The sequence below is a fragment of the Molossus molossus genome, unplaced genomic scaffold (genome assembly GCF_014108415.1).
Source record: "Molossus molossus isolate mMolMol1 unplaced genomic scaffold, mMolMol1.p scaffold_m16_p_20, whole genome shotgun sequence".
In the NCBI taxonomy this organism is placed as follows: domain Eukaryota; kingdom Metazoa; phylum Chordata; class Mammalia; order Chiroptera; family Molossidae; genus Molossus; species Molossus molossus.
In genome coordinates, this window is record NW_023425356.1 from 12,229,681 (window position 1) to 12,250,492 (window position 20,812).

The 20,812-nt window shown below is 38.3% G+C and overlaps 1 protein-coding gene across 10 annotated transcripts in view; it reads right to left on the reverse strand.

Annotated features, from left to right (window-relative positions):
- The window catches only part of ST7L (suppression of tumorigenicity 7 like), a 147,031-nt gene that overhangs the window by 90,902 nt on the left and 35,317 nt on the right, over positions 1-20,812 (reverse strand). For all 10 annotated transcript variants that reach the window (XR_004960849.1, XM_036271850.1, XM_036271852.1 and 7 more), the window contains 4 exons: positions 18,960-19,057; positions 18,580-18,694; positions 7,771-7,843; positions 6,755-6,857 (listed from right to left, as the gene is read on the reverse strand). Coding sequence is in view for 9 of the 10 variants with exons in the window: in XM_036271850.1 (XP_036127743.1) it covers positions 6,755-6,857; positions 7,771-7,843; positions 18,580-18,694; positions 18,960-19,057 (389 nt within the window). In the remaining variant the exon portion in view is untranslated. The remainder of the gene's footprint in view (positions 1-6,754; positions 6,858-7,770; positions 7,844-18,579; positions 18,695-18,959; positions 19,058-20,812) is intronic.

Consider the following 20,812-nt stretch of genomic DNA (forward strand, 5'->3'; position numbering starts at 1 on the left):
TAAATAGACACCTCTCCAAACAGGATATACAAATGGCTAAGAGACATATGAAGAAATGCTCAACATCACTAATTATCAGAGAGATGCAAATTAAAACAACAATGAGGTACCACCTCACACCTGTCAGAATGGCCGCCATCAACAAATCATTAAACAACAAGTGTTGGTGAGGGTGTGAAGAAAAGGGGACTCTAGTACACTGCTGGTGGGAATGCAGACTGGTGCAGCCACTATGGAAAACAATATGGTGTTACCTCAAAAAATTAAAAATTGAACTGCCATTTGACCCACTGATCCCACTTCTAGGAATATAGCCTAAGAAGCCCAAAACAGCCCTGGCCAGTTTGGCTCAGCGGTTAGAGCGTCGGCCTGCGGTCCGGAGAGACCCGGGTTCGGTTCCCGCTAAGGGCACGTACTTCGGTTGCAGTTTGTCCCCGGCCTTGGTTGGTCGTGCGGGTGGCAGCCACTCGATGTGTCCCTTCACGTCGATGTTTCTCTCTCTCTCTCCCTTCCTCTCTCTCCCTCCCACTCTATCTGTACAAAACAATGGAAAAAATATCCTCTGGTGAGGATTAAAAAAAAAAAGAAGCCCAAAACACCAATCAGAAAGAATATATGTATCCCCATATTCGTAGCAGCACTATTTACAATAGCTAAGATCTGGAAACAGCCCAAATGTCCATCAGTTGACGAATGGATAAAAAAGCTGTGGTACATATACACAGCGGAGTACTATGCAGCTGTAAGAAAGAAAGATCTCTTATCCTTTGAGATGACATGGAGGGACCTGGTAAGTATTATCCTAAGCGAAACAAGTCAAACAGAGAAAGACAAGTATCATATGATCTCACTTATTTGTGGAATATAATGAATATAACAGTCTGAGGAATGGGGTAGTCCCAGAGACGTGGAAGTGGGGTACAGATTGACAATCCCCAGAAGAGGGGGTGGTGGGGGAGAGATAAACCACAGAACTTATGCATGTATGCATGAACAATGGACATGGACAACAAAGTTGGGGACAGGGCGGGGAGGGGGGGGGAGAATCAGTGGGGGGAAAAGCAGAAACATCTGTAACAAAAATAAATAAATTAATTAATAATAAATAAATAAATAAATAAATACAATAAAATCCAGGATATATTTTAAGAGAGAGAGGAATAGGGGGAAAGAGAGAAACGTCAGTGTGAGAAAGAAACATCGATTGGGTTGCCTCCTGTATGCTCTCTGACTGGGGATCAAACTCACAACCTAGGTATGTGCCCTGACTGAAAATCGAACCCGCAACCTTTTGGTGTACCAGGTGACGTTCCAACCAACGGAGCCACCTAACCAGGGTTCCTTTGCCCATGTTTTAATTGAGTCATTTGTCTTCTTATTATTGAGTTATAAGAGTTCTTTATAAGTTCTGGATACAAGTCATTTAACAAATACATAACTTGCAAATATTTTCTCCCAGTCTTTGGTTCATCTTTCCATTTTCTTAATGATGCCTTTTGAAAAGTAAATATTTTAAGAAGTCCAGTTTATCAAATTTTTTCTGTTATGGATCATGCTTGCCAAGAAATTTTTGCCTAACCCAAGATTTTCTTCGGTTTCCTTCTAGAAGTTTTATATTTTTAGTTCATTTTTGTATATGGTATGAGGGAAGGGGTCTGGGGTTTTGTTTTGTTTTGTTTTTGTTTATATAGACACCTAATTGTCCCAGCACCATTTGTTGAAAAAAACTATCCTTTCCTGCCCTGGCCAGTTTGGCTCAGCAATTGGAGCGTCGGCCTGTGGACCAGAGAGTCCCAGGTTCGGTTTCCGCTAGGGGCACATACCAAAACAAAAAACAAAAAACTATCCTTTCCCCATTGAACAATTAATTGCCTTGGAATACTTGTTTAAAATCAACTGATCATAATTATGTTTGTTTCTACTCTCTACTCTCTACTCTCTTCTACTCACCTACCTTAATTACTGTTAAAAATTTCTTTTTAAAAGCTTTAAAATAACTTGAAATTGAATAGTATAAATCCTCCAACTTTGTTCTTCTTTCTCAAAATTGTTTTGGATATTCTAGGTCCTTTGTATTTCCATATAAATTTTAGGATTAGCTTGTCAATTTCTACAAATAAGCCTGTTACAATTTTAATAGGAATTGCACTGAATCCATAGATCAATTAGGGGAGAGATTGTGATCTTAACAACACGAAGTCTCCCAATTCATAAGTATGGTACATATCTCCCATTTATTTAGGTCTTCTTTCTTTTTTTCTCAGAATTGTTTTGTAGTATTTCAGTGTGTGTGTGTTGGGAAAAAAAGTCCCTAAAAACATCCTAGATTACCAAAGCAGATTTAATATGAAAATTAATATATATTACCTATCCAAAAATTTAATTTTGTAATTGGGGAAGTGCCTGGGATTTCCACTAGTCTCCCCCATCCATGTGACTCCAGCAGTATTTTTTTTTTTTTAATCCTCACCGGAGGACATTTTTCCATTTATATTCAGATAGAATGGGAGGGAGGGAGGTAGAGAGAGAGAAACATCAATGTGAGAGAGATACATCAACTGGCTGCCTCCCACACGACCCCAACCAGGGCTGGGGATGAACCGCCGAAGTAGGTGCCCTTGACCAAATCAAACCCATGACTATTCGGTCTGTGGGCTGATGCTCTAACCACTACGCAAACCGGCCAGAGCTCCAGCAGTAGTTTTGAAACCAATGCACAATTAGCCTGGCTGATGTGGCTCAGTGGACTGAGTGTTATCCCATGGACTGAGAGGTCCTGGTTCGATTCCCAGTCAGGGCACATGCCCAGGGTGTGAGTTCAATCCCCAGTCAGGTAACATACAGAAGGCAACTGATTAATGTTTCTCTACATCGATGTTTATCTCTCTCCTCCTCTCTTTCTAAAGATTAATAAAAACATATCCTGAGGACTCTTTGGTCCATGGGCCGACACTCTAATCACTAAGCCAAACTGGCCAGGGCTGTTGCATGTTACTTTTAGTAGCAACTTGACTTTTTGCCCAGTATATGATAGTTCTACTGATGTTTTATTGTTTATTTGTGAACATATCTTCATTAACAGTTTTTGGAAAACTCATCAAACTCAAGTGAATAAGTTTTTTTCATAACCCATTTGGAATTCATCCTAATAAAATGTTAAAATATGGCTCAGCCAGTATGGCTCAGTGGATTGAGTGTCGTCCCATGGACTGAGAGTTCCTGGTTTGATTCACTGTCAGGGCACATGCCCAGGTTGCAGGCTCAATCCCCAGGGTGGGGCCTTCAGGAGGAAGCCAATCAATGTTTCTCTCTCATATGGATGTTTCTATCTGTCTCCCTTCTTCACTCTGTCTCTTAAAAAAAATTCAACAAAAACTTATTTTTTAAAAAAAGTTTAAATATGTAAAAATATTTTGAACTAACCCAGCTGGTGTGGCTCAGTGGTTAAGCATCAACCCATGCACCATGAGGTCACCCATTCGATTCCTGGTCAGGGCACATGCCCAGGTTGTGGGCCTGATCCCTAGTAGGAGTCATGCAGGAGGCAGCCAATTGATGTTCTCTGTCATTGATGTTTCTATTTCCCTCTCCCTTCCTCTCTCTATCTAACATGTAAAGAAAAAAAAATTTTTTTTAATATTTTGAACTAAATTATATAAAAATATTGCTATAGTATGCCATTAAATTGTGCTTAGAGAGATGTTCATAGCTTAAATAAAAAGAGCCCTGGCTGGTTTGACTCAGTGGTTAGAGCATCAGCCTGTGGTCCAGAGAGACCCAGGTTCGGTTCCCACTACGGGCACGTACCTCGGTTGCAGTTTGTCCCCGGCCCTGGTTGGGCTGTGTGGGTGGCAACTACTTGATGTGTCCCTTTCACGTCGATGTTTCTCTCTCTCCCTCCCACTCTGTCTGAACAAAATATATCGAAAAATGTCCTCGGGTGAGGATAAAAAAAAAGATATATTAGTAAGAAGAAAAGCTGAATATTAATGAGTTAAATACTTATATAAGAAGATACAGGAGATAAAAAATAATAAAATAGGGCCAAGGAAAGTTGAAGGAAAGCCATAAAGAGCAGAAATGAATGAACCAAAAACACACAGTAAAGAGGAACAACTAAGCCAGAGCTTGGTTCTTTGCACCTAATAAAATGGATAGATCCCTGGGGAATTTAGTCAAGAAAAAAAATAGGTAGCCAGTGTTAGAAAGTAAAAAGTGGATATTATAACTGATCCCACAAATATTAACAAGGTGATAAAAGGATTTTATGAAATCTTTATGCCAATAAATTTGAAAATTTTGGTGAGGTAAATTTCTAGAAAAATACAGCTCACCAAAAACCAACACAAAAATAAAATAAGAAATTTAAATAGTTATGGAATGGTTAAAGAAACTGAATTTGTAATTAAACTATTAAACTAAAGAAACAAAATTTGTAACAAAAATCCTCCTCAATCAGATGGCTTTATCAGCAAATTCTACCAGTTGTTTAGAAATAATTTTAATTTTACAAGAATTATTCCAGAGAATAAAAAAGGAGGACTGACTCCTTATTTCATAAAGCCAACAACAAAGGAAAAGTATAGACAAAAATATAAGAAAAGAAGGAAGCGAACACAATTAATGTCAGAATAACAGTTACCTTTAGGCAAGAGGAAGAAGTTGTAATTGGGAAAGGGCAGTCAGATGGGCTTCTGGGGGCTGACAATGTTGTTTCCTGACCTAGGTGGTAGTTTCCACTCATTTGCTTTATAATAAACCATTAAGATGCACATTTCTGTTTTTCACACTTTGCTGTATATGTATTATAATTCATAATACAAATTTTATTTAAATTTATGGGACTAGCCTGGCCAGTGTAGCTTAGTGATTGAGTGTGGACCCATGCATCAAGAGGTCGACTTGCTGGTTTGATTCCCAGTCAGGGCACAAGCCCAAGTTGTGGGCTCAATCCCCAGAGCGGGGCATGCAGGAAGCAGCCAATCACTGTTTCTATCTCTCTCTCCCTCTCTCTTCCTCTCTCTCTAAAAATCAATTTTTTAAAATGCTTTAGGAAATAAAAATAAAAAATTTACGGGACCAGTGTCAATAAGAGAATGGTATAAATATTTGTTGACTCTCATTCTCAGGTTCCAGTAGTTTTCTTTACTCTATATTTACTCACCCTAACAGATTTACAACTTCCATTTCTTGGAGATGATTTTTTAGAGATTAATCTCTTTAACATTTATTAACTTCCAAATTTCATTAACATACATTATACTGAAATCAATAGTTTCAATTACATTCTCTCATAAAGACATCTATTCTTTTTTTTTTTTTATCCTCACCCGAGGACATTTTTTGTTCAGGTAGAGTGGGAGGGAGAGAGAGGAACAGAGAGAGAAACATCGATGTGAAGGGACACATCGAGTGGCTGCCACCCGCACAACCAACCAGGGCCGGGGACAAACTGCAACCGAGGTACGTGCCCTTAGCGGGAACCGAACCCGGGTCTCTCTGGACCGCAGGCCGACGCTCTAACTGCTGAACCAAACCAGCCAGGGCAAGACATCTATTCTTGACTATTCTATACTGCCTAATATAGGACACTGCTTTTAAAACCCAAAATTTAATCTTGGGTAATAACACACAGAGATTAACCAATAATCTGTATGTCTGCAAGGTGCATAATATAAAAACAAAGGAGATGGGCATAATATAGAAACAAAAGTTTCATCTGGGACCAAATAAACAGCAACTCAGCAGTTTTTCTGAGAACTTCCACAATATGTTTCCTATCATTGATCATGTTAATCTATTGGTTTTCAGTCTTTGTCTACTCAGCCCTAGTTCAAAACCCAAGCATTTGTTTAGAGGTAAAAAGTTATTACAGTTACAGGAAATTTGATTTAATAATCTAAAAAATGAAAAAATGAATGATCTTTTATTAAGACCAAGCCATTTTACTTCTTCTTTATAACTATAGTAGAAGGAACAGTCAAATGAACACATTTCGAATTCTATTTTGACAGCAATTACAAAGCCTGTAAGTGAGCTACTGTTCCTATCCACCTTTCTAAATGCCTTTTAAGCCCTGGCTGGTTTGGTTCAACGGTTAGAGCATTGGCCCTCGGACCAAAGAGTTGTGGGTTCAATTCCCAGTCAAGGTCAAGTACCACAGTTGTGGGTTTGATCCTTGGTCCTGGGTTGGGTTGTGCAGGAGACAAACAATTGATGTGTCTCTCTCACACACTGATGTCTCTTTCTCTCTCCCTCCCTCCCACTCTATCTGGAAAAAAAAAATCAGTGTAAAAATATCCTCAGATGAGGATTAAAAAAAAAAAGTAGCCCTGGCTGGTTTGGTTCAGTGGTTAGAGCGTCGGCTTACAGACCAGAGAGTCCCAGGTTTGGTTCCCACTAAGGGCATGTACCTCCGTTGCAGTTTGTCCTCGGCCCCGGTTGGGGTCGTGTGGGTGGCAACCAGTCAATGAGTCTCTCTCGCATTGATGTTTCTCTCTCTCTTTGTCCCTCTTTCCCTCCTGCTCTATCTGAAGATAAATGCAAAATGTCCTTGGGTGAGGATTAAAAAAAAAAAAGGTAATAAATGCCTTTTAATATCTCCTTTAAGGTGAATAATAAGTATCAAAATATAGAGGACTAAAACAATTCTGACTCAAATTATGGAGACCCAAAATCCAGACTTTGGTCTGTACACTGTCATCAATTTGATAAATTTAAATAAAAGTAACATTTTTATCATAAAATGTCTTACTTTTGGAACATGAGGATTAAATTCCACAGCTCGATGAATTGCTTCCACGGCGTTAATTTCTGCTGTGCTTAACCCTCGTCTAGAGGCTGTTTCTGGAGAGAATCTGTAAAAAAAACAAAAACCACACCAAAAAAACACAAAATGGAGAAATAAATATAAAAAATATATGGATTTAGATCATAATCTAATCAGAGGTTTCTGGTGATGACCAAAACCAAAACCAAATAACTACTAAACATCAAACTAAAGCCTTTGGTCCAACATATAAAGAAAGGCAGCATAAGAAAGGGAAATCTTCAAATTTAGGTAATGAAAGACTTTCAGAAGAAGTCCATTTAAGGCACTTTGGGAAAGATAATAAAATATGAAAGGCTACATAGGGATATCCAGAAACTCTCACGAAACAGAAATACATTCTTATCAAATTTTCATGAAAAGGAAACGAACTGTGAATATTCCTAATTCATATCAAGGAATAGTAATCTATGGGAAAAGAAAATAGCCGCCTTTGGGTTGGTTTCTGAATACCTCATCTGTGGAATAAAGTGAAATTCATCAAAGGCAGCCACAAATACAAGGAATACAGAATAATTCAGAATTATAATCTCAGAACACATAATGAAATTTATTTCCTCTACCACACATCTTGTCCTTATCATCAATAGCTACTATGTAGCATTTTTTAGGCATTTAGCACATATAATCCTCAAAAAATCACCCTATAGTATTATTATTCTTATGTTACTGATTAGAAAGAAACTCAAACTGATAAACTTGCCCAAAGGTTTTTACACCTGGTATATGGTAGACTTGAATTTCAGCCCAGGTTTACTTTAGCTCTAAAAACCTTGCTCTTTCTACTACACATAGTAAGAAGCCTCAGAGCCCTGTAAGATCAAGGCTTATTCAAAAAGAAGCAAAAAGGAAAATGAGTATTGTTTAAAGTCAGTGAATGGAAAACATAATACTGAGTTCAGCAATATTTCTAAACTATTGTAGATCCCTTAACTACTTACTTATCTGAAACAGTTCTTGTCTTTAACAGCGCTGCTGTATAACAGATTGCTGCTGACTTTGGAAGGCTTATATCTGTAATAATAATTTTCAATTTAGGTAAGAATCACAAAAAATATCTAAAGACAATTTTTAATAAAAATAATTCATAAGACAAATTCAACAGAATATAATATAGTACTAGAATCATGTGGACATATAGTCAGAAGACCTGAGTTTGAATCTTGATTCTACTATTTACTAGCTATGCATCCTTGAATAGCAACTTTTTTTAGAGTTGATATCACACTTTAATTCATCAGTCAGTGTAAAAGTTTTATACATGTAGTACGTTGTATTAAGACAGCAGTGGGGCCCTGGCCAGTTTGGCTCGGCGGTTAGAGCGTCGGCCTGTGGACCAGAGAGTCCCAGGTTCGGTTCCCACGAAGGGCACGTACCTTGGTTGCAGTTTGTCCCCGGCCCTGGTTGGGGTCATGTAGGTGGCAACCAGTCGATGTTTCTCTCTCACGTCGATGTTTCTCTCTCTCTTACCCCCTCTCTCCCTCCCGCTCTATCTGAAGATAAACGTAAAATTGTCCTTGGGTGAGGATAAAAAAAAAACAACAACAATGGACTTTGTTTTTCTAATAGTAACCTCTTTGACTTCAGTTTTCTCTTCTCAAAATAGAAAAATGATACTTTTCTGACAAAAATTAAATTAAATTAAATATCTGTGAAAGCTCTCAGCACAATGGTGAAAAGTACTCAACAAATGTTTGTAATAATCTGCTTTCAAAAATACTATTCAGGGAGCCCTGGGCGGGTTGCTCAGCAGTTAGAGCGTTGGCCCATGGACCAATGAGTCGCTGGTTCGATTCTGGTCAAGGGCACATACCTTGGTTCCAATTTGACCCGGCTCTGGTCAGGGTTGTGCGTGAGGTGACCAGTAGGTGTGTCTCTCTCACATCGATGTTTCTTTCCTTCTCTCTCTCTCTTTCTCGCTCTCCCTCCCTCCCTCCTTCCCACTCTATCTGAAGATTAAAAACAACAACAACCAAAAACAAAAATACTATTCAGGGAAAAAGGCATAGTATAGTTAGAACTACTATGTAAAACTCCACCTTTTTCCAGAGAAAAACTAAGATTAAAAAAACAATAGAAATATTTAACAGTAGTTAAATCCAGGTGACACAACCATGGATAATTTTAATTTTTTCTTCTTCCTATGATTTTGTGTTTTCTACATTTTCTTAAATGACAATTTGCTATGCCCTGGCCGGTATGGATCAATGGTTAGAGTGTTGGCCCAAGCATCAAAGGGTCTTGGATTTGATTCCCAGTCAAGAATACCTACCTGGGTTGCAGGTTTGATCCCTGGCCCTGATTGGGGTGTATGTAGAAGGCAATCAATAGATGTGTCTCTCTCACCTCTCTTGCTCTCTCCCTCCCTCCATTCCACTCTCTTCAAAATTCAGTGGAAAAAATATCCTCAGGTGAGGATTAACAAAGAGAAAATGAAAAAGACAATTTGCTATAAAATAAAAAATTAATCTGGAACTACAATAAAATTAATTATATAAATATTTTCTTAAAGAATGCCCCAAATAGCCCGGCTGGTGTGGCTCAGTGGTTGAGCATCAACCCATGCACCAAGAGGTCACCAGTTCGATTCCCAGTCAGGGCACATGCCCAGGTTGTGGGCCCCATCCCCAGTGGGAGGCACACAGGAGACGGCCAATTGATGTTCTCTATCATCAATGTTTCCATCTCTCTCTCCCTCTCCTTTCCTCTCTCTCTAAAATCAATAAAGAAAAATTATTTTAAAAAATAATAATAGCCCTGGCTGGTTTGGCTTAGCGGTTAGAGCGTCGGCCTGCAGTCCTGAGAGACCTGGGTTCGGTTCCCGCTAAGGGCACGTACCTCGTTTGCAGTTTATCCCCGGCCCTGGTCGGTTGTGTGGGTGGCAGCCACTCGACGTGTCCCTTTAACGTCGATGTTTCTCTCTCTCTCTCTCCCTCCCACACTCTATCTGAACAAAAAATAGAAAAAATGTCCTCAGGTGAGGATAACAAATAATAATAATAATAATTTCACGTCAATGTTTCTCTCTCTCTCTCTCTCTTTCTCTCTCTCCCTCCCACTCTATCTGAACAAAAAAATGGGGAAAAAAATGTCCTCGGGTGAGGATAAATAAATAGCCCTGGCCAGTTTTGCTCAGTGGTTAGAGCATTGGCCTGCGGTCCAGAGAGACCCGGGTTCGGTTCCCGCTGGGGGCATGTGCCTCGGTTGCGGTTTGTCTCCGGCCCTGGTTGGGTTGTGTGGGTGGCGGCCACTCGATGTGTCCCTTTCATGTTGATCTTTCTCTCTCTCTCTCCCTCCCACTCCATCTGAACAAAAAATGAAAAAAAAGTCCTCGGGTGAGGATAAAAAATAAATAAATAAATAAATAAATAAATAAATAAATAAATAAATAAAATGTACAAAAAAAAGAATGTCCCAAATAGAAAAATCAGTCGTGATACACCACATAAACAAAACAAAGAATAAAAATCACTTGATCCTATCAATAGATATAGAAAAAACACTGAAAAGATTCATCATCTATTTATGATAAAAATTCTCAGCAAAGTGAGAATGAAGGGAATGTACCTAAATATAATAGAGGCTACATATGATAACCACAGCTAACATCATAATCAATGATGAAGTGCTGAAAATTTTTTTCTCTACAATTAAGAAAAACACAAAAATGTCCACTTTTACTACTCTTATTCAATATATTATTGGAAGTCCTAGCCATAGCAATCACACAGAAAAAGAAATAAAAGGCATCCAAATTGGAGAGGAAGTTATAAAAATGTCACTATTTACAAATGACATGATGCTATATATATAAACCCTAACTTTACACCAAAAATATACAGAGAACTAATAAATGAATTTAGTAGTCTGAGAATACAAAATTAATATTCAGAAATATGTTGCATTTTTTATACACTAGTAACAAACTGTCAGAAAGAGAAATTAAGAACACAACCCCATTTACAATTGCATCAGAAAGAATAAAATACCTAGAAATAAATTTAACCAAGAAGGTAAAAGATCTCTGCTATGAAAACTATAAGACACTAATGAAAGAAATTGAGGAAGACACAAATAAATGAGAGGATAGATCATGTTCATGGATTGGGAGAATTAATATTGTTAAAATCCATATCACCCAAAGCAATCTACAGATTTAATGCAATCCCTATCAAAATACCAATGGCATTTTATATGGAACCACAAAGAAAAGAAAAAAAGCCAAAGCAATCTTGAGAAAAAAAGAACAAAGGTGGAGATATTATGCTATCTAAATTCAAACTATACTAAAAAGCTATAGTAATCAAAACAGTATGGTTTTGGGTGGCACAAAAAAATACATAGATCAATGGAACAAAATAGAGAGCCCAGAAATAAACCCAAGCTTATATGGTCAAATTAATCTATACAAAGGAGGCAAGAATGGGATAAAGACAGTCTCATCAATAAATAGCACTGGCAAAACTAGACAGACACATGCAATAAAAAAAAAACTAGACCACTTTTTTACACCATATACAAAAATAAATTTAAAATGTATTTAAGGCCTAAAACCATAAGACTCCTCGAAGAAAACATAGCCAATAAATTCTTTGACACTGTTCTTAACAATATATTTTAAATACGGCCCTAGCCAGTTTGGCTCAGCAGTTAGAGCATTGGCCCGTGGACCAGAGAGTCCTGGGTTCGGTTCCCACTAAGGGCACATACCTTGGTTGCAGTTTGTCCCCGGCCCCGGTTGGGGTTGTGTGGGTGGCAATCACTCGATGTGTCTCTCTCATGTCGATGTTTCTCTCTTTCTCTTCCTCCCTCTCTCCCTCCCACTGTATCTGAAGACAAATGCAAAAATGTCCTCAGGCGAGGATTAAAAATAAATAAATATATATATATATTTTAAATGTCTCCTAGGACAAAAATAATAAAAACAAAACTAAGCAAATAAGACCATATCAAACTAAAAGGCTTTTGCACCACAAAGAAATGCATCAACAAAACAAAAAGGCAACCTAGTGAATGGGAGATACTTGCAAAGGATATCTCTGATAAGGAGTTAATGTCTAAAATATATAAAGAAGTCATACAACTCAACATTTAAAATCCAATTAAAATGGGCAAAAGACCTGAATAGACATTTCTCCAAAGAGGACATACAGATGGCCAACAAACACATGAAAAGATGCTTATATCACTAATAATCAGAAAAATGTAAATCAAACCACAATGAGATATCACTTCAGACCTGTGAGAATGGCTATTATCAAAAAGACAACAAAGAATGAGTGTTGGAGAGTATGTGGAAAAAAAGAAACCCTTGTGCAATGTTGGGATTGTAAACTAGTGAAGCCACTATGGAAAACAGTATGGATGTTACTCAAAAATTAAAAATAGAACTACCATATGACCCAACAATCCCGCTTCTGGGTATTTATCCAAAGAAATCGAAAACAATAATTTGAAGAGATACGCACCCCTATGTACAGTGCAGCATTATTTACAAGATCCAAGATATGGAATCAATCTATATTGATAGATGAATAGATAAAGAAGTCATACATAGTATATACAATAAAATATCACTCGACCATAAAAAAAGAATGAAATCTTGCCACATTTGCTACAACATGGATGAACCTAGCGGGTATTACGCTAAGTGAAATAAGACAAAGGCAAATACTGTATGTTTTCACTTATATGTGGAATCTAAAAAAAATAAATAAATGAACAAACAAAAAACCAGAAACAAATGTATAGATTCAGAGAACAAACTGATGGTTGCCAGGGAGGAGTGGGGTGCAGGGAATGAGCAAAAAAGGTGAAGGGGATTAACAAGTACTAACTGCCAGTTATAAAATTAGTCATGAAGCACTGGCCAGTGTGGCTCAATGGATAGAATGTCAGCCCATCTACCGAAGGATTTTGGGTTCTATTCCCAGTCAAGGGCACATACCTGGGTTGCAGGTTCGATCCCCGGCCCCAGTGGGTTGAATGTGGGAGACAACTGATGGGTGTGTCTCTCTCACATCAATGTCTCCCTCTCTCTCCCCACCTTCCTTCCTCCCTCCTTCCCACTCTCTCTAAAAACCAATGGAAAAAATATTCTCAGGTGAGGATTAATAACAACAAAAAATTAGTCATGGAGATGTAAAGTATAGCATAGAAAGTATAGTCAATAATATTGTAATAACTATGTATGGGGCCAAATGGGTACTAGACTTATTATACTGATTACTTCATAAGGTATATAAATACCCAATCAATATGTTATACACCTAGCCCGGCTGGTGTGGCTCAGTGGATTGAGCATGGTCCCATGGACTGAGAGGTCCTAGTTTGATTCCAGGTCAGGGCATGTGCCCAGGTTGCAGGCTCACACTCCATTAGGGGGCGTGCAGGAGGCAGCTGATCAATGTTTCTCACATCAGTGTTTCTATCTCTCTCTCCTCTCTCTCTAAAAAAAGAAAATCAATAGCCCTGGCCGGTTTGGCTCAGCAGTTGGAGTGTCGGCTTGCAGAGCAGAGTCCTGGGTTCAGTTCCCACTAGGGGCACATAAAAAAACAAAAAAAATCAATAAAAACATATTTTTTTAAATCAATTAAAAACATGTTATACACCTGAACCTAATTTCATATTGTATATCAACTATAATTTAAAAATAATGCCCAAAATAATGTTAGGAGAGTAAGGCCACAGAATTCCCTTGAAGTATTAGATTCTAGAGTTATACCAGCAAATGGAGAACTAAACAAGTAATTTTCTTTTAACTTCAGAATTCTAGAGTGGTAAAAACTGGGGACTCATAAAAATAACTGAAAACACAGAAACATATCTAAATTGTTAGTTTTATTTTAGTTTTAATGAATCGGGTCCTATCTGCTATTTTATATTCAGTTCCTAAGCGTGTTCATCATAAGCAGACCATGCATCTGATAAGTTACATATGGAAGGGATTTGTCATAAATTTCTCCATGAGCCCACACTATTCTGAAGCACTTCCTAAGCATTCCAGATGTTTAAAAGAAATAAACTTCTCTTTCCAAGTGTAACACATTTCAAACCTGCCAAGTCATGGGGATTCCCAAGCTAATGAGTAAGAACTTACAAATGGACAAGTGTGACCTGGCCAGTGTGGCTCAGCAGTTGAGCATGAACCCACACACCAAGAGGTTGCCGGTTTGATTCCTGGTCAGGGCACAGGCCCAGGTTGTGGGCCAAATCCCCAGTGGGGGCATACAGGAGGCAGCCACCCAATGTTCTATCTTATTGTTGTTTCTACCTCTCTCTCCCTCTCCTTTCCTCTCTCTCTAAAATCAATAAAGAAAAACAAACAAACAAATGAACAAGTGTGAATAAATGACTGTTATGTTCTCTTATAGTGAAATGATGTGATTAGAAACATGATGCTAGTTAGGATGTGTTCAGCTTGGCTTTAAAAGCTGATGCCTTGCCCTGGCCGGTTTGGCTCAGCGGTTAGAGCGTTGGCCTGCGGTCCTGAGGGACCCGGGTTCGGTTCCCGCTAAGGGCATGTACCTCGGATGCAGTTTGTCCCCGGCCCTGGTCGGTTGTGCGGGTGACAGCCACTCGATGTGTCCCTTCACATCGATGTTTCCCTCCCTCTGTTCCTCTCTCTCCCTCCCACTCTACCTGAACAAAAAATGGAAAAATGTCCTCTGGTGAGGATAAAAAAAGAAGAAAACAAAAATAAAAGCTGATGCCTCACTCAGAATGAGGTGAAAGGCTATGCTTCGTAAAAATTCTCCCAACTCGCCCTGGCCAGTTTGGCTCAGTAGTTAGAGCATCGGCCTGCGGTCTGGAGAGACCCGGGTTCGGTTCCCGCTAAGGGCACGTACTTCAGTTGCAGTTTGTCCCCGGCCCTGGTTGGTCGTGCGGGTGGCGGCCACTCGATGTGTCCCTTCACATTGATGTTTCTCTCTCTCTCTCCCTTCCTCTCTCTCCCTCCCACTCTATCTGTACAAAAAAATGGAAAAATATCCTCAGGTGAGGATAAAAAAAAAAAAAAAAAAAAAAATTCTCCCAACTCCATTTGTGTTAAATTTGCACTGTTATAGTACAATAATAAAAATAGCCAAGCCCTGGCTGGTTTGGCTCAGCGGTTAGAGTGTCAGCCTGTGGTCCCGAGAGACCCAGGTTTGGTTCCCGCTACGGGCATGTACCTCGATTGCAGTTTGTCCCCGGCCCTGGTTGGGTCGTGCGGGTGGCAGCCACACGATGTGTCCCTTTCACATCAATTTTTCTCTCTCTCTTCCTCTCTTTCCCTTCCACTCTATCTGAACAAAAAAATGGAAAAATGTCCTCGGGTGAGGATAAAAACAATAGCCAATATATTGACATATTACTATTGGAAGACTAGTAAACAAAGAAATGGAATACATGGATTTAAGTTCAGGCTTGCCACTTACTAGTTGGAAGACATTACCCAATTACTTAACCTTCTTTAACTTCAATTTCCTTATTTACTAACTGGAGATAGTAAAAATACTTGTCCTACCACCTCGCAAGATTATTATAAATATCAGATGAGATAAATTATACTTTGTAACTAAAAAGCATTATAAAAATGTTATTCTTGCCCTGGCTGGTTTGGCTCAGCGGTTAGAGCGTCGGCCCGCGGACCGAGTCCCAGGTTTGGTTCCCGCTAAGGGCACGTACCTTGGTTGCAGTTTGTCCCCGGCCTTCGTTGGGGTCGTGTGGGTGGCAACCACTCGATGTGTCTCTCTCAGATTGATGTTTCTCTCTCCTTCACGCTCTATCTGAATATAAATGCAAAAAACAAATTAATTAAAAGATGTTATTCTGAATTACTCTTATACATATTTCTAAACAACTTCTGTTAGCCTTCCCTGACACTCCAAAACAAATGAGGTACCATCCTATGTGCACAGAACCCCATACTTTTCCAATTATCTCACCTAACACACCATGTTTCAATATAACTGCTATTCATTTGTCTGTCTGTTCCACTAAACTTCAAATCCTATGAGAGCTAAGTCCATGTCATTTTGTTCACCACTGTATACCAAATGCCTCACTCACATCAGGTACTCAGTAAACAAAAAATCTTAACAGAATCCTCCTTACAGGCTTTTTTCTTTTTTAATCTTCACCTGGGGATATTTTTCCATTGATGTTTTAAACAGAGAGAGGGAGAGAGAGAAAGAGAGAGAGAGAGAGAGAGAGAGAGAGAGAAACATTGATGTGAAAGACACATCAATTGGTTGCCTCCTGTATGACCCTGACCAGGGCCAGGGATTGAACTTGCAACCGAGGTATGTGCCCTTGACTGGGAATCAAATCCTAGACTCTTTGGTCTGCGAGTTGATGTTATAAATTCTGAATGAAACCAGCCAGGGCTTACAGGTTTTTGCTTCCAAATTTTCTGATAAAGAAGATTATTTTATAAGATTATTTACAAGATTATTATTTAATTATCAATAAGTTAAATAATAAATTTATTGGGGTGACATTGGTTAATAAAATTATGTAGGTTTATATTTTATTTTTAATTTTTTTTTCCTTTATTGATTTTTAGAGAGAAAGAGGAAGGGAGAAGGAGAGAGAGATAGAAACTTCGATGACAAAGAACATCGATTGGCTGCCTCCTGCATGCCCCCCACTGGGGATCTGACCCACAACCTGGGTATGTGTTCTGACTGGAAATCGAACTGGCGACCTCTTGGTGCATGGGGCAATGCTCAACCACTGAGCCACAGCGACTTACAGGTTAAAGTGTACAATTCTATAATACATCACTGATACATTGCATTGTATGTTTACCACCCAAAGTCAAATCTGCTTCCATCTCCATATATTTGATACCCTTTATCCTTTACTACCTCTCCCAACCCCCTTTCCCTCTGGTAACCACTATACTACTGTCTGTGTCTATGATTTTTGTTTGTTTGTCCATTTATTGCTTTTAGTTTTATATCCTACATATGAGTAAAATCATATGGTCCTCAACTTTTTCTGTCTTATTTTACTTAGCGTAATACTCTCAAAATCTTTAGAAGATTCTTTTTTAAACCTGTTGTATTAGTTTCAGATGCACAGCATAGTGGCTATACAATTATATACTTTACAAAGTGTTCTCCCCAATATTTCCAGTACCCATTTGGCACCATACATAGTTATTACTATTTGATTGACTATAGTTCCTATGCTGTACTTTATATCCCCTGACTATTTTATGAAGTAGTGCCAACTTGTACTTCTTAATCCTTTCACCCTTTTCACCTAGTCCCTCAACTCCCCTTCCCCTCCCCTTGGGCAGTCTGTTTTCTATATCTATAAGTCTGATTCAATTCTGTTCATTTATTTTGTTCTTTAGATTCCATATATAAGTGAAATCATATGGTATTTTACTTTTCTGACTGACTTCTCTTAACATGATACCATCTAGGTCCATCCATACTGTCGCAAATGGTTAAGATTTCATTCTTTTTTATGGTCAAGCAGTAGTCTATTACCATAGCTATATACCACAGTTTTTTTTATCCATTCATGTATTGATCAGCACTTGGGTTAAATCCAAATCTTGGCTATTGTAAATAACACTACAGTGACCACAGGGATGCATATATTCTTTCAAATTAATGTTTTGGTGCCCTGGACAGTTTGCTCAGTGATTAGAGAATCAGCCTGTGGACCAAAGAGTCATGGGTTCGATTCCGGTCAAGGGCACGTATCTTGGTTGTAGTTTGGTCCACGACCCTGGTTGGGGTCGTGCAGGAAGCAGCCAATCAATATGTCTCTTTCACGTTGATATTTCTCTGTTTCTCTCCCCACCCCTACCCCCACCCCACTCTGTCAAAAGATAAATGGAAAAATATCCCCGGGTGAGGATTTTTTTAAAAATTAGTGTTTTGGTTCCTTTTCTTTTTTTTGTTAATCCTCACCCGAGGATATTTTTCAGTTGATTTTCAGAGAGCAGAAGGGAGGGAGAGAGAAAGAAACATCGATGTGAGAGAGATACACATAGATTGGCTGCCTCCCACACAACCCCGACTGGGGCTGGGGATCGAACCTGCAACCCAGGTACATGCTCTTGACCGGAATTGAACCCGAGACCGTTCAGTCTTCAGGCAGATGCTCTAACCACTAAATCAAATCGGCCAGGGCTGTTTTGGTTTCTTCGGATATATATCCAGAAGTGTAATCACTGGGTCATAAGGCAGTTACATTTTTAATTTTTTGAGAAACCCCCATACTGTTTTCCATAGTGGCTACACCAATCTGCATTCCCACCAACAGTGCATGAAGGTTCCCTTTTCTTCACATCCTTGCTGACAGGTGTGTGGTAGTATCTCATTGTGGAGTTTTTTGTGTTTTGTTTTGTTTTTAGTTTTCTTTCTTTATTGGTTTTAGTGAGAGGAAAGGAGAGGGACAGAGAGGTAGAAACACTGATGAGAGAGAACATTGATTGGCTGCCTCCTGCATGCCTCCAACTGGGGATTTGGCCCACAACCTGGGCATGTGCCCTAACCAGGAATCTCAAACTGGCAACCTCTTAGTGCATGGGTCAATGCTCAACCACTGAGCCACACTGGCTTGGCTCATTGTAGTTTTAATTTGCATTCCTTAGAAGGTTCTTAATAGCAACTTGTCCCTATGGATTCTAAATATTGACTGGTAAGAGAAAATCACAGAAATACTAGAAAAGGATCACATTTATGATTATTTAAGTTATCACATTTATGATAACTATGCTATCAACTAAGACAAATATCACTCACCATCATATTTTGCTAGGACTGCCTGAACGTCTGCATAGGCCTGTAACTCTAAAAGTGATTCTAGGAGATTTTCATGGATGTTCCACATAGTAAGAGGAGGAAATTCTTTCATCAACTGCATAGTAAAAGGAAAAAAAAGATTAAAATTATAGCAAAGGAATTCAATAGAGCTGAATCAGATTAATTAAAATAGAAATTCTTTTGTTACTTAACAAAACTGTGGAGACTCAACCCTTAAGAAATGTATGCATATTAAATAAGTATCTTTTCATTAAAACTACCAATTAAAAGACAGTAATTCTATATTAAAATAATTGGCAACTCATAAGACATTTTTAGTTTTTGAAAAATATAAAGGTCCAATCATCAAATTCACTTACATCTCTCATTATTTTCACTGCTTCTCTTATTCTTCCTAATTTTCTTGCACACATTGCCAATCTTCTTTTAGTATATACCAGTACATTTGTATCTCTCCCTATTTAAAAAACAAACACAGCTATCATTTTTATATTATGATTTGCTATTTCACTAACATATCTATTGCCCGGCCGGTGTGGCTCAGTGGTTGAGCATCAACCCATGCACCAAGAGGTCACCAGTTAGATTCCTGGTCAGGTCACATGCCCAGGTTGTGGGCCTGATCCCCAGTGGAGGGCATGCCAGAGGCAGCCAATCGATGTTTTCCCTCATCAGTGTTTCTATCTCTCTCTCCATCTCCCTTCCTCTCTCTCTAAAATTTTATTAATTTTATTAAAAAAAAAACATATCCATTAATTTTATTTGCTTATTCTAAAAGGTTATTTAAAATTAGATTGTGTCAGAATGGAAGAATATTAATGATTGTTGTATCTGGGTAATGAACATTAAATGAGAGTTCCTTATACTGCTCTATTTGTATATATGTTTGAAGATTTTTTTTAATTTTATTTTTCATCCTCACCTGAGGACATTTTTTGCATTTATCTTCAGATAGAGCAGGAGGGAGAGAGGGAGGAAGAAAGAGAGAGAAGCATCAATGTGAGAGAGACACATCGACTGATTGCCAACCACACAACCCCGACTAGGGCCAGGGACAAACTGCAACCGAGGTACGTGCCCTTAGTGGGAACCAAACCCAGGTCTCTCTGGTCCATGGGCTGACGCTCTAACCACTGAGCAAAACCAGCCAGGGCTGAAAATTTTTTTTATATTAAAAGCTTAATACACACACACACACACACACACATATATATATATAGAGAGAGAGAGAGAGTTACTTTTGCCTCTAACAATAAGTAACTTGATAACAGTATATACAAAGTAATTGGTATAATACTTAATAAATTCATTTTAATATTAACATAAAAGAAACATACATTAATAGGAAGAAATAACATTAACCTATTATCTTAATTTTCTGCATAAATAATCTATTTTAATATTCTCTATTGTTTTAACTGATAAAATATTTTCAAAATAAAATTTTCATGGTAGCTAGTAACTAGTAAACTATAAAACTACTTCTAGAAAAAGTAATAAATGTTTCTGTAACCACCTCATAACCATATTTAAAATTATACAAGGATAAATGGCATAACATTTTTACAGATGCAGTTTCATTAGTTCCAGACTGCAAAATTATATTCCTACAGTTGTGTTGTAACAAGTATTAATGAAATTATACTGAATACATTAATATTTAGTTAGAGAGAAAACATTACCCAAATTTTAATTTCCATAAATAAAAGATTTATAACTTAACTGCTACAAGATAGTGCATTATGTAAACATATTTCAATTTATTGTCCACTATCTGCTAAAATCACGAAACTAAAACACTCTGGTCACAAAAAAACCAGAGGCAGCAGCAGCACAACAAATTCTAACATCTTTGGTAAAAGTGTCTCAATTATAACTGGGAGAGTATCTCTATAAGTGGAAAGAAAGGACCTCAGTTGCTATGGCCCATATGATCTCAAACACACCAGAGAAAAATTGAATAAAGAAAGAGTCCATGCCAAGGCTGGTTTTGTGCTAAAGCAGCCACTCCCTGACACTATATGGAGATACATACAAGTCTGAAGAGCAAACCAATTGATGTCCCTCTACTATTGCTTGGGGTAAGGGTGAGAATAAAGGTAATAGCTACTTACCATTACCAGAAGGCTCATGTTTTTTCTGAATTGTGTTTCTCCAATGACCAGCCCAATTCTCACATGAAATATATTACTGTTAAGTCTTAGAGCAGCAC